General features: G+C 35.5%; 1 protein-coding gene across 1 annotated transcript in view; it reads right to left on the bottom strand.

Moving 5' to 3' along the window:
* ASAH2 (N-acylsphingosine amidohydrolase 2) overlaps positions 1-18,394 on the bottom strand; it is a 76,249-nt gene that overhangs the window by 9,132 nt on the left and 48,723 nt on the right. The window contains exons 12-17 of the mRNA XM_061195609.1: positions 18,202-18,317; positions 17,050-17,144; positions 15,352-15,391; positions 14,463-14,558; positions 11,676-11,771; positions 9,385-9,531 (exon numbers count right to left, since the gene is read on the bottom strand). Of these exons, the coding sequence (XP_061051592.1) occupies positions 9,385-9,531; positions 11,676-11,771; positions 14,463-14,558; positions 15,352-15,391; positions 17,050-17,144; positions 18,202-18,317 (590 nt within the window). The remainder of the gene's footprint in view (positions 1-9,384; positions 9,532-11,675; positions 11,772-14,462; positions 14,559-15,351; positions 15,392-17,049; positions 17,145-18,201; positions 18,318-18,394) is intronic.

Raw genomic sequence — 18,394 nt, 5'->3', positions numbered from 1 at the left:
CTATATCTTCTGCTTGGATTGATCCCTTGATCATTATGTAGTCTCCTTCCTTGTCTCTTGTAACATTCTTTATTTTAAAGTCTATTTTATCTGATATGAGTATGGCTACTCCAGCTTTCTTTTGATTTCCATTTGCATGGAATATCTTTTTCCATCCTCTCACTTTCAGTCTGAATGTGTTCCTAGGTCTGAAGTGGGTCTCTTGTAGACAGCATATATATGGGTCTTGTTTTTGTATCCATTCAGCAAGCCTGTGTCTTTTGGTTGAAGCATTTAATCCATTCACATTTAGGGTAATTATCAATATGTATGTTCCTGTGACCATTTTCTTAATTGTTTTGGGTTTGTTTTTGTAGGTCGTTTTCTTCTCTTGTGTTTCTCACTTAGAGAAGTTCCTTCAGCATTTGTTGTAGAGCTGGTTTGGTGGTGCTGAATTCTCTTAGCTTTTGCTTGTCTGTAAAGCTTTTGATTTCTCCATCGAATCTGAATGAGATCCTTGCCGGGTAGAGTCATCTTGGTTGTAGGTTCTTCCCTTTCATCACTTTAAGTATACCATGCCACTCCCTTCTGGCTTGTAGAGTTTCTGCTGAGAAATCAGCTGTTAATCTTATGGGAGTTCCCTTGTATGTTATTTGTCATTTTGCCCTTGCTGCTTTCAATAATTTTTCTTTGTCTTTAATTTTTGCCAATTTGATTACTATGTGTCTCGGCGTGTTTCTCCTTGGGTTTATCCTATATGGGACTCACTGCGCTTCCTGGACTTGGGTGGCTATTTCCTTTCCCATGTTAGGGAAGTTTTTGACTATAATCTCTTCAAATATTTTCTCTGGTCCTTTCTCTGTCTCTTCTCCTTCTGGGACCCCTATAATGCGAATGTTGTTGCGTTTAATGTTGTCCCAGAGGTCTCTTAGGCTGTCTTCATTTCTTTTCATTCTTTTTTCTTTACTCTTTTCCACAGCAGTGAATTCCACCATTCTGTCTTCCAGGTCAGTTATCCGTTCTTCTGCCTCAGTTATTCTGCTATTGATTCCTTCTAGTGTAATCTTCATTTCAGTTATTGTATTGTTCATCTCTGTTTGTTTGTTCTTTAATTCTTCTAGGTCTTTGTTACACATTTCTTGCATCTTCTTGATCTTTGCCTCCATTCTTTTTCCGAGGTCCTGGATCATCTTCACTATCATTATTCTGAATCATTTTTCTGGAAGGTTTCCTATCTCCACTTCATTTAGTTGTTTTTCTGGGGTTTTATCTTGTTCCTTCATCTGGTACATAGCCCTCTGCCTTTTCATCTTGTATATCTTTCTGTGAATGTGGTTTTTTCAGATGACTTATACTTGCACATACACTTACATATAAAAGATACAAGATGGATTGACAAGGTGTGTATTTAACTTTTCACCTGACACAACTAAAAAACTGGACAAATATGTATTAAAGAATGGTTTTAAAGACAGTAGGCATGAAAACAGTGATCCTTGAGTGACAGAAAATGAAAAAGATGAGCCCTACAATTGCTTCAGTTTTATGTCTTCAGAGAGTTTACAGGCCACAGCACAAGGAGGCAGAATCAAGCAACGCTAGGCAGTCTATGTAAGTTAAGGAATAGATGTGGGAGTCCAAGAAGACCAAGTGCTCTTGAGTTCACAGGGTAGAGTAACAGAGAAAAGAGAGGACCATAGAGAGGAGAGGTACACAGAGAGAGAACTCTGGAGATTTGCAGAAGGCTCCCTTCAACTCTGCATTCATGTAAGGAAAGTACCTGAACCTAGGAAAATAATCATTTAAAAGAATTAGAGAGAAAATCCCAGGCTCATAGAGAACTGTGAAAAGTTCCTGTTCCCACCAGCCAGAATGGGAAAACTCATAATTCAAAAGAATTCTACCTTAAGTGCATGGTAGAGAGATTTTCCCTAGAATAAAAGCAGCTCTGCCAAAAAACATACAAAGACCCACCCAAATCAAACTCTTCCCAAATAATTCAATAACACCCTAAAACAAAGTTCAAAAATATTTACAGGAATAGGAGAACATCTAACACCTAACAAGATAAAAATTCACAATGTCTGACATCTAAATTAGCAAGCATACAAAGGAAAGAAAAGCACTTCTCATAATGAGAAAACTCTCAATCAAAACTGACCCATAAATGAATTAGATGATAGAATTAGTAGACAAGGACACTAAAACAGTTCTTATAACTATTCTGTGCGTTCAAAAATCTAGCAGAAAGAATGAACATGTTAAGTAGACATGTGGAAGATTTTTATTTAAAATGACCTAATCCAAACCCCTAGTGATGAAAACTATAGTATCTATAAAGAAAATACACTAGATGGAATTATCAAATTAAACATTGCAGAAGAAAAGATTACTGAATTTGAAGACACAGCAATAAAAACTATACAGAATTAATAAGGGGAAAAGACTGAAAAAAAATGAACAGAGCAGCAGTGAGCTGTGGAACAACTTCAAGCCGCCTAACATACAGGTAATTGGAGTTCCCAAAGGATAGAAGAGAGTAAGAAATTCAGAAAAAAATAATGAATAAATAATAGCCAAAATTTTCCAAATTTGCTGAAAACTATAAGCCCACAAGTCCAAGCAGCTCAATCAACCCCAAGCACAAGAAACGTAAAAAAAAATGAAATCAAGGATCCTTAAAATCAAATTGCTGGAAACTAGAAATAAAAAGAAAAAAATTCTAAAAACAAGAGGACAAAAAAGACACATTACACAGAGTAGAACATACATAAGGATGACGGCAGATTTTTTTTCCACTGCAAACAATGCAAACCAGAATACAGTAGAGCAAAATCTTAAGGTCTTAAAAGAAAAAACTGCTAACCAAGAATTCCATAAACAGTAAAAATGAAAGTAAAATAAAGACATTTTCAAACATATAAAAGAAGAAGAAAGAAAAATGTTAAAAGATGTCCTTCAAGCAAACAGAAAATGACACTAAATGGAAATTTGGATCTACAAAAAGAAATGAAGGGTCAGTTGTTAATGTGTGAGTTAATATAATATTTTTCTCTTATTATTTAAGTCTCTTTAAAAATAATCTACTGTTTAAAAATAAGAACAATCCATGATGGAGTTGATAAATTATATAAAAGTAAAATATATGACAATAACACAAAGACCAGGAAAAGATCAATGGAATAACACCACTGGCCAGAATGATCAAGAGAAAAAAATCAAACAGAAGGCTCAAATTATCAGTACCAGGTATAAGACAGGGGACATCAACACAGATTCTATAGATATGTAAAAGATAATAAGGAAAAATTGGCAATGACTTTACACCTGCAAATTCAAATAACTTAGATGAAATGAAATGGACAAATTCCTTGAGATATAGAAACTACTAAAGATCATTCAAGAAGAAGTAATTGGCCTTAATAGTGAAAATTTACCAAACTATACACTTAATATATGTAGTTTATTGTACATTAATAATACATCAATAAAAATATTTTTTTAAATAACAAACTACCAAACAAATAAGTCTTCACATGACTTACTATGGCACACAAGACCTTTTACAGGCAATTTCCCACCTGCTGCTCCACCTTAGGCCCTCTATAGTCCATATACCTAGAGGTGGTATGTCTTGACAGGCTCTGTGAACTCCTACTCATCCTCCAAGACCTAGCCCATATTAAAAACATTTTTTAATGAAAACAGTCCATGGATTCATAATCAATGATGACCATCTAAACAGAGATGTGCTGTTCAATTATTTACTTTACCGTTAACTCCCCTGAATAACTAGCATTAGTTTATTTTTTCTAATTTTCTTCATTTTCACCAGTGAGATTACCAAATTAGCCAGTCCCACCAATGGTTAGCAAAATGTTTCAACAACAATTAGAATTTTCTGCAAAAATCAGTATATTCTTTATATAGAGCAATCAGCCCTGCAGCCAATATCATGGTTCACTTAAAAAAAATAAAATTTGTATCCGGTTACCCAAATTTTCCTAATCCTTAAAAGCGTTCTTGTCCTTGATTTTTCTTCTTACCATCACAATTTCCTGTTTAGTCACACTCACCTTAACTATGAGAGACAACCCCACTACAAATATAATGTGCCAATTCAAACAGTAGTGGTATAGAACAGATGTTTCTGACATGAAAGAGTGAGGAGGTCAGTAGGTCCTCTCCCTAGAAAGCAACTATATATAGAGACAAAACTGTCAAAAATAACCATTTTTAAATTTTATTTTACCTCTTGAAATACAGTTGATTTACAATGTCATGTTAGTTTCTGGTGTACAGTGATTCAGTTATATACTTTTTTCATATTCTTTTCCATTATAGGTTATTATAGCTTATTACAAGATATTGAATATAGTTCCTGTTGCAACAGTAGGACCCTGTTGTTTATCTATTTTCTATATAGTAGTTTGTATCTGCTAATCACAAACTCCTAATTTATTCCCTCCCCACTTTCCCCTTTAGTAACCAAAAGATTATTTTCTATGTCTGTATGTTTCTCTTTTGTAAATAAGTTCATTTGTATCATATTTTAGATTCCACATATCAGTGATAGCATATGATATTTGTCTTTCTCTGTCTGACTTATTTCACTTAGTATGATAATCTCTAGGTCCATCCATGTTGCTGCAAATGGCATTGTTTCATTCTTTTTTATGGCTGAGTAGTATCTATTGTATATTATATAATACCACATCTTCTTTATTCATTCATCTGTCAACGGACATTTAGTTTGCTTCCATTCCATATCTTGGCTATTGTAAATAGTGCTGCTATGAACACTGGGGTGCCTATATCTTTTTAAATTAGAGTTTTCTCTGGATATATGTCCAGGAGTGGGATTGCTGGATCATATGTAACTCTAAAAATAACCATTTTAGCACTTCAATTATCAACCAAAAGCTGAGAAATGTTTGTTCATTAAAACTACTAAACTTAGTGGTAAGCACAGTGCAAGTTTTTGGTGTTCTTACCAGGGTTGCTCTCATCTTCTGTAGTACTATATTTCAACCAGAGTGGGGAAGCCCATAAAATCAACAGCTTTTCTGCTGCTGCCAGAAGAAACTTACTTAATTTGGAACATAGCCATTTAAAGTGGTGATCTCAGTGGAAGGCAAACATTGAGGGATAGTGGCTAGACTGGTAATTGGTGATTTAATAGTTTGCGGGGAAGTAAGATAACTGTCATGGTTTTAATAAGCTCTTATCCTAACCTGGACTAACCAGAGGCTATCATCATACACAGAGAACAGAGCAGGCCCAAACCACTCCTATATCCCTGGCTAATGTCTGGATGTATGTGCAGAGGAGATATAAGAGACCCCAGTGGAAATTAAAATTTGGGGGAAACTGAAAATGGTCTGAAGTTTGAATGCATACCCTAACCCACACAGTTCTATCAGCAGAGATTGAAATTCTTACTCCTTGAGCGACCTAAATACAAACTCTGACCAATATTCAGCTGAACATTAAGTTCTGTAATCACAGAAGCAACACTTGAGAGCAAGACTTAAAACCAAGTATAAAAAACTGAGCAAAGATATAGTAGACATACATTGTAAGAGAGACAGACTTTACTAATTAGTCCAGTCAAGTTTTAAATGAGCAAACAAATAAACAAAAATAACAACTCTGGGGTGGGGAAGTGAAGCTAGAATCCAGAGTTGCTACAATATATCAACAAACATGCAGTATTCAAACAACAACAACAACGAAATGAGATGTGCATACAAGAAAGTATCGCCCATACTAAGGGGAAAAAAGGAACAATCAAAACTGCCTCTCTGTGTCCCCAGATGTTAGATTTAGCAAAGACTTCAAAGGAGTTGTTATTAAAATGTTCTAAGAACTAATATAAATCAGGTTTAAAGAACTAAAGGAAAGTATAATGATAATGATTTAACAAATAGAGACACAGCGAAGAGAATTTTCTGGAGTTGAAAATCACAACAACTGAAATGAAAAATTCACTAGAGGGATTTCACAGCAAATGTGAGATGACAGAAGAAAGAATAAGTGAACTAGAATTTATCAATATAAATTATCCTATATGAAGAATAGAGAGGGAAAGAAAGATTGAAGTAAAATTAACAGAGCCTCAGAAACATGTGGGACAACACTGAGTATACTGACATTCACAAAACAGAAGTTCCAAAACTAGAAGAAAGAGAGAAAAGAACAAAATATTTTTTGAAGAAATAATGGCTGAAAACTTCCCAGATTTGATGAATGTTACCTTATAGATCCAAGGAACTCAACAAATTCCAACTAGGATAATCACAAAGTGATTCACATTTAGATATATTGTAGCAAACTAGTGGTAGACATAGACAAAAAGAAAATTTTGAAAGCAGCAAGAGAAAAGTGATTCATTTCTTACAGGGGAATTACAATAAAATTAAGAATTGACTTTTCATTAGAGAGTGAAGTACAGAAAGTAACAGGATAACATATTCAACGTAATAAAAGAAAAACATTTTTCAATCAAGAATGCAGCAAAACCATTCTTCAAAGATAAGATAAATCCATTCCAGATAAACAAAGGCTGAGAGAATTTGTTGTTAGCATAACTGTCTTACAAGAAATACTAAAGGAAGTCCTTCCAGCTGAAAGAAAATGACGCTAGATGATAATACAAATTCTTAAAAAGAAATAAAGAGTACCAGAACTGGTAAATATGTAGGTAAATAAAAATTTTCTATAAATATACTTTTTCATAGATTTCCTTAATGTCTTTAAAAGACATAAGATTTTATAAAACAATAATTATAACACTGTATTATTACATTTACATGTAGATATAATATGTGACAATATCACCAAAGATGGGAAAGGGAAAAAAGATATTTGGGAAGAATCTTTTTGTATTTTTTAGAATTAAGTTAGTATTGTATTAAAGTAGGTTGTGATTAGTTAAGATGCATATTATAGCTCTGTGACGTGAGATATAAATATATATATATATTTGGTCTCTGCCCCCATTTCCTGGCACACAGCTCGTAAAACCCTTGGAATCTCCGGTAATGTGTCTTTTGTATGCTATTAAGATGACTGGTGGCCGTGGACTTCTGCATAACCTCAGAATGGGGGCAAACAAACCCTGTGATTGGAGGGTTAGAACTTTCAACTCCAACCCCCTGATCTCCAGGGAAGGGAAAAGAGCTGGAGGCTGAGTTAACTGCTGATGGCCAATGATTTAGTCAATCATGCCTACATAATGAAGCCTCCACAAAAATCCCTAAAGTATGCGGTTTGGAGAGCTTCCAAGCTGGTGAATATGTGGAGACTCTGGGAAGGTGACATGGCTGGAGAAGCTCTGCATTCTTTCCCCCATACCTTGCCCTATGCATCTCTCCATTGGTTGTTCCTGAGTTGTATCCTTTTATAATAAACCGGGAATCTAGTAAGTAAACTATTTTCCTAAGTTCTGTGAGCTATTCTAGCAAGTCATTAAATCTGAGGAGGAGGTCATGGGAATCTCCAATTTATAGCCAGGCTGTTAGAAGCACAGGTGACAACATGGATTTGCCACTGGTGTCTGAAATATGTGTGTATGGGGAGCGGGAGGTGAGGGGGAGGGTGCAGTCTAGTGGGACTGAGCCCTTAACCTGTGGGATCTGTGCCAACCCCAAGTAAATACCATCAGAATTGAATTGAATTGTAGGACATCAAATTGGTGTCCACAGAGAACTGGAGAGTTACTTGGTGGGGGGAAACCTCCACACATCTGCTGTCAGAAGTATTGAGAGTGGAGTGTAAAGAGAAGAAACAGAGTTCTTTTTCAAGTCCCTAAAATAACTACCAGGAAAACAGCTAAAAATATACATAGTAAAAAACCAACAGAGGAATTAAAAAAGGACACTAAAACATAAAAATAACCTAAGCATCCACCTTAAGAAATGAGAAGAGCAAAATAAAATCAAAGCAGGCAGAAGGAAAGAAATGAAACACTAGAGCAAAAATCAGTGAAATGGAAAAACAGATAAAATCAATGAAGCTAAAAGATGGCTCTTTGAAGACGCAAGTCAGCAAAATCAGGCAGAAAGAGGGGACACCATTATTGACCTTACAGAAATTAAAAGAATTATAAGGGAATATTATGAACAAGTTTATCCCAACACATTAGACAATTATATGAAATGGGAAAATTCCTAAAGACAAAGTAAACTCTTAGAAAGACACATAATTGACTCAAGAACAGAAAATCTGAATAGGCCTAAAACGAGTAAAGGAACTGAATTAGTGATTTAAAATTTTGCCATAAAAAGAAGCCCAAATTCAAATGACTTTGCTGGTAAATCTGATCCAATATTTAAAGAAGAAATAATATCAATCTTTTGCATACATTTTCAGAAAATACAAGAGGAAACACTTTCTACTCCTTTTCTGAGACCAGTGCTACCCTGATACCAAGGGCAGTCAAGGACAACACATGAAAAGAAGACTACAAATGCCCCTCATGGACATGAGTACAAAACTCTTTAGAAAAATGTTAGCAAACCGAATTTAACAACATGTAAAAAGTATTATATACCATTACTAAAGGGTATTTATTTAATATCTTAAATCAACCAATACAATACACCCTATTAGTAGAATAAAAAACAAAAACCACATGATCACCTCAGTAGACACAGAAAAGGATTTGAAAAAATTCAACACCCTTTCTTCATAAAAACTCTCAACAAACTAGACATAGAAGGGAATTTTTTTAACCTGATAAAGGGCATCTACAAAAATTCTAAAGAAAACATTATACTTAATGACTGAATACTTTTCCTCCTAAGATTAGAAACAAGATAAGGATGTCCAGTCTTACAACTTCTTTTCAACATTGCATTGGAGACTCTAGCCAGTGCAATAAGGAAACAAATAAAAGGCATCCACAAAACAAATTCAAAAAGGAATAAGTAAACCTGTTTTTATTCACAGATGACATACTATACATAGACATTTCGAAGGAATCCACACCAAAAAAAATCTATTGGAACTAATAAATGATTTAGCAAAGTTGCAAGACACAAGATCTATATCAAATAGTAGTGGTAGAAATCCTGCTTCATTTCTATGTGCTTTTCCTATCCTTAACATATCATAGACAACTTTTCTATGCTACAATGAATGGTTCCAGGACTATCCCTTTAAAAAGAAAAGGAATAATTTGAATTTTAGAAATTCAATTTTCCACAATTACCAACTGAAAAATAAATACTTCCCCATTTTCATGTTTTCAGAGCCTCTGCAGAGATAAGAACAATTTTCTAAATTATTGCTAACAGCTGGTCCGAGGCATGATTCGAGGCAGGTGGTGACATTAAACAACATCTTTCCCCCCATCCCCACACAGTCTTCTGAAGGATCCCAAGACCTCTTTGCGAGACTTACCACTCTGTATTTAGGGTTGGCTGGCTGCAGGACATCCCCAAAAGTTGTGCCTACAGGCGCTCTATCCACAGTATTAGGGATTAATGGGGCCATCAGGTCTTTGAAAAATGGAGGCTCTGGACCACTGCTCAGATTGGCTACTGTATCCTAGAACAGAGAGCATTTGCTTAAGAAGCATACAATGTAGAGTCAAGACCCTTTCCCCAGATCCCCAAAAATGCCTTCATTAAAGCAAACACATACACACTCACTTTCCCACTCCCTCTCCCTCTTCCCAAGAGCTAACAACTGTAACAAAATGTGAGGGGAACTCTGCTGAAATAGGAGCCTAGATGTCCATAATTTAAACTTTTGTGACTAGAAGAAAGTGTCGGTCACAGGTAACACTTTCACTCCCCTAGGCAGTATAATCTAGAGTGTAAACTAGGAATCATGCTCCATGAGTTTAGGTTCTGGGACAGCCATTCTTTAACTGTATGGCTCTGGACAGAAACACATGATAAGTCTCTGTAACATGACACTGTAATTATTCTTTTAAAGTTTAAAAAGTGTTGAGTGTCTCTTATCCAAAGTCACTATCAAGTTTTTTCCTAAATCCTTCTCTGTGCTCATTAAAGAATATAATAAATATATTTTTAATTTAAAAGTTAAGATCAGCCTGTATCATGACTGGTTTAATCTATGCTTTCCACAAAATTTGTCGCCTTTAATAGTGTCACCAAAATTCTAATCTCAAATTTTAAATAGCCCTCATATGGATTTGATGTACTTTAATCCTTGCTTTATATGTTTAATCTTGACAGCAGCCACATAACCTACTCGTTATCATTCTCATTTTGCAAATGGGAAGATAGGCTTGGAGATACTCAGTGGTTTTCTTTTTTCAAGATCACATAGATATTCTTAGACACGTAACTGTAAAATTCTGAAACAAATTTCCACAAAATGAATCACACTTTTCTTCCTAAATATCACTATAAAATTTGATGACTCTACTTCCATGGGAAGAGCTATAAACCTGTAATTGCATGAAAGTTAAACAGTGGTTATCTCTAGAGATGGGTTAGAGGTTTATACTTTTCTGTATAATCTGAATATTCTACAAATAGTTAGCTTTTATGACGAAAAATAAAAATAGTTCTGTTTTTAAAAAAAGTATCAGACCTAAAATTGAAAAGAATATTATGATAAAACAATAACCAGATAATTAAAATATATCCGAAGTAAATACCTTGTACTGAAACTTCAAACACACAGTCAATAACTAATTAGATGGAGGCATATGAAATTGCCCATATTTCACTATTTTGACCTACAGAAACAGCAGTTTTGTTTCAATTTAATATATCCAAGCTCTCTCTTTGAAAGGGCTTTATTGTCTTTGCTATGCCATCATTGCCTCACAGCCTTTATTGGGGCTTATGTGGTATTGTACAAGGGTCCATTTATCACGTTAAAGTCCTTATCCTGCTTATTGACTAATCTTTTGACACCAGACTGCAGCTTCATATATAAACTATATTCCAGAGGGAAGATTTACACAAGTGGAGTTCCTCTAAGTAAACTTATTTAGGTGTACAGATTTTAGGTAGATACAATGTGTGTGTACATTCCAAGACACTGTTGCACTTTATCAAATCTAAGGCTCTATTGATTATAATAACTATTATTATTTTTGAACCACAAAGAAAGTGAAAACATGCTACTAACTATAATTGTAAGATTCCTTTGATTGGAAGACATTGAGTTGGCCAAAAAGTTTCTTCAGTTTTAAGTAAAAATAAAAGACATTTTTCATTTTCACCAAGAACTTTATCAAACAACGTATTCATTAACCGAATGCACTTTTTGGCCAACCCAATACATCCCAATTTCAGAGATGTTATAATATGGAAAATGGGCATCTCAGAACTGATAAACCACTCAATTCAGGAAGCAACTGGAGAGAAACTGACCAAGATTAGAGAGCACTGGTTCAACTCACAGTTATAGTAAGCTTGATCACTTCTCATCTCTGAACCTATTTGCTCATCTGAAAAACGGGGGAAAATACCTCCATACTTCACACGATGATTGGGAGGATAACAGGTATGAAAAAAGTGGTCACTACCAAAAGATGTTAACTGACTCTGAATTTATTTTACTAGTTTCATTTCTTAGAGATACCTCACAGCTACAATATTTTTAAATATAAAGGTTTTCAAAGAAACTGAACACTCAAAGCTAAGGTCTTTTTTGCTTCCCTCTGCATCTCCCCACCCCTGAGACATACAAACACAATTTTTGATTACCGTAGCAATGGCCTTAGCAAGGACTCTGAAAAGCTGGATGTAAGCAGACAGAGTATGTGGTCCATAAATTGTGGATGCTGCCTCATACCGCTGAGCCTGCAGGAGAGGCAGAACAGAGTCTTACATCATTCTGCATATTTTGATCCATTTACAGAGGTGTTGCATTTTAGTGAGGGGTGATGACTGGACATCTTGCATAATCCAAACTGACATAATTCAAGACTACTTATGACAAAGTAGTGGGCATTTCCATTTACCAGCAAAACTAAATGGCTCCCATCAACTACTTGTTCAAGGTAGTGAAGAATTCTCCTGGCTTATGCCATTTGGACCAACAGTCCAGTTAACCTGAAAGAGGGTAATAGCTCCTGAGTTTATGTCTATTTTAAGTACTTGTAATATAGATGTTTTCCCCCAAAGAGTACAGCAGGAGAAAAAAATGAGGAAAAATAAGAGTCTTAGTAACTCCTGGATAAAGTGGAGGGTGATGGAACTATCTGGAGAAGGACATTTAACCCATCATAGAACTATAAAATAGAAACAAATACAACTCCTTTTACCTGAGTGCCAAGGCTTTGGTTGTTCCACAGAAACCTCCAATTCATCAAATCTAACCTGGAACTCACCACTCCAAATATATCAGCTTTCCCTGCAACATCCTTCATCTCAGTGAAACCCATCCTTCCAGTCTCCCATGCCAGGATCATCTTGCAGTCACCTTAGACGCCTCTCTCTCCTTCATCCTATATCCTATAAGTCTCCAAGTCATCATTCCTTAACATCTCTCGAATTTTTTCATTTTCCTGTTTCTTTACTGCTTTACCTTGGTCAAACCCTTAGCTCTCACCCAGATCATAACTATCGCTTCTTAATCAGTTCTCTGCCTCTACACTTGCCCTTCCAATTCATTTTCTACACTGCCATCCTAGTGAGCTTTCTAAATCACAGATTTCAACAGAGCATTCCTTCCTCTAAATTCTACTGCAGTTCCCCAAAATCTTCCTTATTGACTCAAAGCTCTGTAGCACAGCATAAAAGACTCTCCATCGACCTAACCCTTGCCTCCCACTCCAGCCCCTGTCTCACTACCCTCATCATGCTAATTCCATGGTACTCAACTAATTATGGCCCCTTAAATATGCTAAGTCTGCCCCTCTGGACCTTTGTGTATGTAGCTCCCTCAATATGGAACACCCTCCCTAACTTTTATTTGCTCAATTAGTCCTTACTCATTCTCAATAACTTGGACAAATTCTACATCTTTGTGAAAATCTGCCAGTCCCCAACTTCAAATACCCAGTCTAAACTGGTGCTCTTTCTCTTCATTTTCATAACACCTTGTGCATCCCTTTCACAGAAATGTAATCATCTGCTTTCTTCTATGTCTTTTACTGGCCCATAAATTCTAGTGGTCTTGAGGGCAAGGCATTGTTATGCCCAGATAGTGGCTAGTACAGTATCTCTCACAAAACATATCTGTTGACTGAATGAGTGAATTAATTAATTAATTAATTAATACTAATCTTTTCATGTCCCTAACCAGGAGACAAGCTAGTAGGGGTTCCTAACTTTACTTGCGCCTTGGACTACTTTGGCAGTCTGTTGAGGCCTATGGACCCCTTTCAGAGCAACATTTCTAAACACATAACATAAAATATATGGATTGACAAAGGAAACCCATTCAACTGAAATCAAACAATAATAAACCAATTTTGGGATAGAGTAATGTTTGTGCTTCTGTATGATGCTACTGAATAACAAGATCTAGTAGCAGATCTAATAACTACTGTGATTTTAAAAGAGCAATGAGAGTAAAAGGTATTTCCAGATGTGCAGTAACTATTTGTGATATGAAAAATATTCATGGTTCCTACTGGTGACAAAAGTCAGAGGTACAGCTAATATTACTGTCATTCGTTGCCTACATTCATAATTGAAAGAAATGCTAAATGACAGTTACAGATAAATGAAAAAGTGGATACGTGAAAACTTATTCACATCTAAGTTTACCCCAGTTAAGAACCTTTATTCAACAGGATTTCCTAGAAGGCAGGGACCCTTCAGTAAAGTCAACAGAGGGCAGCAGGGCAGACTCTACTGCTGGAATTACTGAGTATTTGTCAAGGGTAGCCTGTGTGCCACAGTATGGATTGCCAAGTTATACCTGCAGATGTATTAGAAACCATTAATTGTGGAACTCTACACTGTTTTCATGTTTTTAACTACTGTTGTTTAAAAGTACTTGGGCTACTTTCTGTACTATTTGTAAACAAAAACGCATTACCAGCCAGCAGCCTCCCTAATTTTTTTGAGGCTCTGTTTCTTAATCTGTATCATGGATATAATAATACCCTACTTCAGTCAGGGCTAATTGTGAGGATTATGTAAGATCACATTTGCAAGGTGCTTAGCCAGTACACTCAATAAACAGAAGCTATCAATGGGAGTTTTTCCCAGGTTCTACAGAAGTTTAAGGCACCAGAAGCATTAAGGATAGAGTTAGGAATGTTGTATGCCATAACCCAGGCTTATTATCAGTGCTCCTGACAAAGTAATTTATTTCAGGGAAAGTGGAAGTCAGTGAGACTAGAATTTTGACCTGAACTTGGAAATGGTCAACCTAGAACTCCCAAATACAACCTCTGGCTTATCATTCTCTTACCAGCCCTAAAACAAAATCACCTCTCAAAAACACGATTGAGGAAGTCCACAAAGAAATTCTGCGTTTGACGCAATAGTCTTGACCAGGGTATAATTCATTTAAATGATGAGAACTTTTTATTTTACCTGGTATTCTTCATAGGTGGTAATGTAGTGTGTATATACATTGCATAGACCCGATATAACAACAGTCATATTCAGCATCCCATAAGTTGCAAATTCCTAGGGGGAAAGGGAGAGTGAAATAAAATTACTCTTCAACTTATAGTGTATTATCATCCTACTTATACTTAACATACAATTATAAATATGAATCATTTGTAAGATAACTATCTTAACAATATTTTTCCTAATGATCAAAACTGCATAGGAGTACAGGAGTATCAAAGGATCCCTTAGGAAAACTTAAAGCCATAACTCTGCACTATAGTTGGGCAAGTCAATGGATCTCCAAACATCTTAACGATTGTATTTGCAGATGCAGAATCTTCTTATTACCAAAATACAGATATTTTATCAATTTCCAAAAAAGTATAATGGGAACATATTAGCTAACCACAGGAGTTATTTCCAGCCCCATATGATAAGACATTTGTTGATTATGTCATCTTAGAACCATTTACAATACTTTCTGAATGTAAAGAAAATCACAAATATAGATAAAATACAGCATTTTTAACATGTGTTAGATTTTTATTTACACAGGACTTTAAGATACTAATGTACTTGGGGTCATTTACTACTGAATCCATAAAACCATTATCAATTTTTAAATTATTAGTACATAAATACAAATGAAATATTTTAATCTTACTATAGTTCTCTTATATTTTTAAAGTTTGTTCTTATGCCACCAATATTTCATTTTCACCTCCAGCCATTACTTTCAAGACGTGTAAAACTCTTGTCATCTTCGCAAAGAATAATTTAAAAGGTGCCAGATCATAGGGATAGGGAATTCTTTTCTCTTTTCCAAATAAAAATGCATGGATATTTTATTTCGTTCTTAATTTACCTCTTGAACTGCCTCCCGAAGTCTTCGTCCAGACATGGTCCTGAGTCAAGAAAACAGAATTATCAAAGTGTTTTCCTATTCAGAATGTACACAAGGTACACAGAAAGACTTGTAGTGAAAGCCAAAATGTTAGCCTGGCTAACAATAGTAAAGTGTATAGAAACAATGCAAGTTAAAGTTGAGCTTTTTTCCTCATTGCCCTATCTTCAAAACAAATCCTAAAGTGAAAACAGACAACTTGAAGGAGGAAAACAGAATCAATGAATATCACTGGCAAAAGATCCCTATCACTTTCCATTCACTGAGTCAACAATAGGTTGCATTCTGTGTTAATAACAGCTGAGGCAAGTAGAGAGTGTACTGTTCCTGCCTACAAAGAACTTACTATTTCATTCATTCATTTAATCCTTCAGTAAAATATTGGACACCTACCACATACCAGACCCACTTCAAACTGCTAAGGATTCAACAGTATGGAGCTGACATTCTAGGGAGGGAAGATGGTCAACAAGCAAATAAAAAAGTGAGATGACAATAAGTTCTATGGAGAGTATAAAGTAGGATAAGGATGAAAGAGAATGGTGGTGGTCATTGTGGGGATGGCGGTGTTCGTGCTGATGCTGTAGTGATGTGGTGGTGGTAGGAGCGGTGGGGGATAAAGACAATGTTATATCATGTAAGCAAGACTGGCATCTCTGTTAGAGTTTTGAGCAGAGAATAGAAGGAATAAAAGAGTTGGCCATGGGGATAAATGGAGGGTAAGTGTTTCAGGCAGAAGGAACTGTTAAGTTCGAAAGCCCTAAAATAAGAGCGTGCTTGGTAGTCTGGGAATGGCACTGAAGCCAAGGTGGCTGCAGCAGGGGTGATCAAGGGGGAGTGGTATGAAATCAGATCAGAGAGCTTGCTGAAGAGAGGATCACATAGGGCCCTGTCGGATATTATAAGGGTTTGAGAATTTCTCTGGAGAGTTAGAAGCCATTGAAAGGTTTTGAGTAGTGACATGATTTGACTTATGCTTTTCAGGGATTATTCTGGCTATAATGTTGAGGAAAGACTATAGAGGAGCGAGGGAGAAGCAAGAAGGTGAGACAGGAGGTTATTGCAGTAAAATCCAGGGGAGAGATAATGGTGGCTTAGACCCAGGTTGGGGCCGGGGGATGGGGAGGGGAAGAATGATGGAAACTGTTGAATAGAACATACAGAATTTGCTAAAGGATTGAAAGCAGGGAAAATTGAAAAAGAGAGAATTCAGGGATGACTCTAAGATTTAGGGCCTGAGCAATGGAAAGATAAAAAATTGCTACTTACTAAGATAGGAAATATGGCATAAGGAGCGGATTTAAAATATGCTTCCATGCTTCTAATACCTAAACTGATTGTTTCACGACCCTATGTTTTAATATTATTTAAAGTCTTTCTACTGACATAATAAATCACTGTATAATTTTATTGGAATGATAACTTTTCAGATTTTTCTGTTTACTTCAGGTTACCCACTAGTAACAGGCAGAGAGAGATTTATTCTTCAGAGGCCCCACCAAAAGAGGGTGGGAATATTTGTCACCGTTGCCAAACATAGCACAGTAGGATACAAAGGAGTCAGTACAGAATTATCTGCCCATGATAAGAAGTGATCCCAACAGAAACACATCCACAACAGTTACATGTGTAACTACAAAATAAAAAAGAGGAACTTACGTAAACTCCCCAGGGATGGCAGTGATGGCCAAGAACCCAAGGGTAATAATCTGAACATCAACAATATCTGGGTGCCAGGGATGAGGTTTTGACAGCTAAGAACCAAAAGCATGAAAACTGTGTTAAGAATATTATTCTTTCTTCGTCAAGAAACTGACGCTGCTCGTAGAAGTTCCTTTATTAAAGGATTTTAAATGTTTCCAGCTGTTTTGGGGTGTCTTATCCTAATATCATATATTTTTTCTAAATCACGTAGTATTAAATATTCTATCTATTCAATAGTAATAAGATGTAAATCTCATATACCAGTGTCCCATTAACCTGGACTTATTTTCTCATCAATGAAGTTTCTCGTGGATTTGTCATTGTGGAATCACAATGTGTAATAGATAACCAAGTGCTCTCCTATATTACCATGGTGACTATCCTTATACAAGATGAATAAGGAATTACCATCATTTGGAATAGCTTAAGTTGATGATTTCTTTTTACTTTAATAGCACTTTAAATCTTCAGTTACCAAGTCTTGCCTTACTTTTTAGGTTTTCTCCAAGAGAATCTATCCTTTACCATATTCAGATTAGTAGAATCTTTCCCTCTATTTCTTTGTTTCCTCTCTTTCTTCTTCCTGGAGAATTTTAATTAAATATTAGAAAAAACGGTATTTAAAAATTTTTTCTACATCAAAAACCCATGATAGTATGAACACTGGTATGAATATGAAAATCCATGTTCCAAAGAGTATTTAAAGAATATTGCTTTAGTTAATAATGTTGCCTGAGTTGTGAGAAAATAACCTGAGATGTTTTTCTCTGCAAAGAATTCTGTGTTCACTCCTATCCTGGAGTCAACATAAACAAATCCTGAATAAGAAAAATGTTAATCTTATTCTTCCTTTTCCACTGTTCTAATTGTTTCATTTATTTACTATAGATATAAAAATCTAAGTCAGTGTATTTAATAATCATAACCCTTATTTCTTAGAGTTAGACTTATAGCATCCATATTTTTTAATATTAAAAATTTGATATGGGAACTTCTGAATAACACACAGATCTACTATTCAACACAGAGCTACTAATCATATCTGATAACTCATAAATGTAAAAATAACGATATACTAATTTCACCATGAAAATCAAAATGTATTACCTCTCCAGTATGAAGAAGGATTGGCTTTGGTTTTTGGCATTCTTTGATTTCTTCAGATGGCTTGCCCAGGACCTGATCCCGAATACTGTCCCAGAATGGATCCCCTACTGTTGTCCCTATTAGGAATGTTATGATTAATATGATTCCAACCCTCTGAAAAATATCATCATTTTGACAAATGTTGTACAACAAT

The sequence above is a fragment of the Eubalaena glacialis genome, chromosome 1 (genome assembly GCF_028564815.1).
Source record: "Eubalaena glacialis isolate mEubGla1 chromosome 1, mEubGla1.1.hap2.+ XY, whole genome shotgun sequence".
Classification (NCBI taxonomy): Eukaryota; Metazoa; Chordata; class Mammalia; order Artiodactyla; family Balaenidae; genus Eubalaena; species Eubalaena glacialis.
The sequence above is the reverse complement of the archived record's forward strand: the minus strand, read 5'-3'. Positions and strand labels throughout refer to the sequence as shown.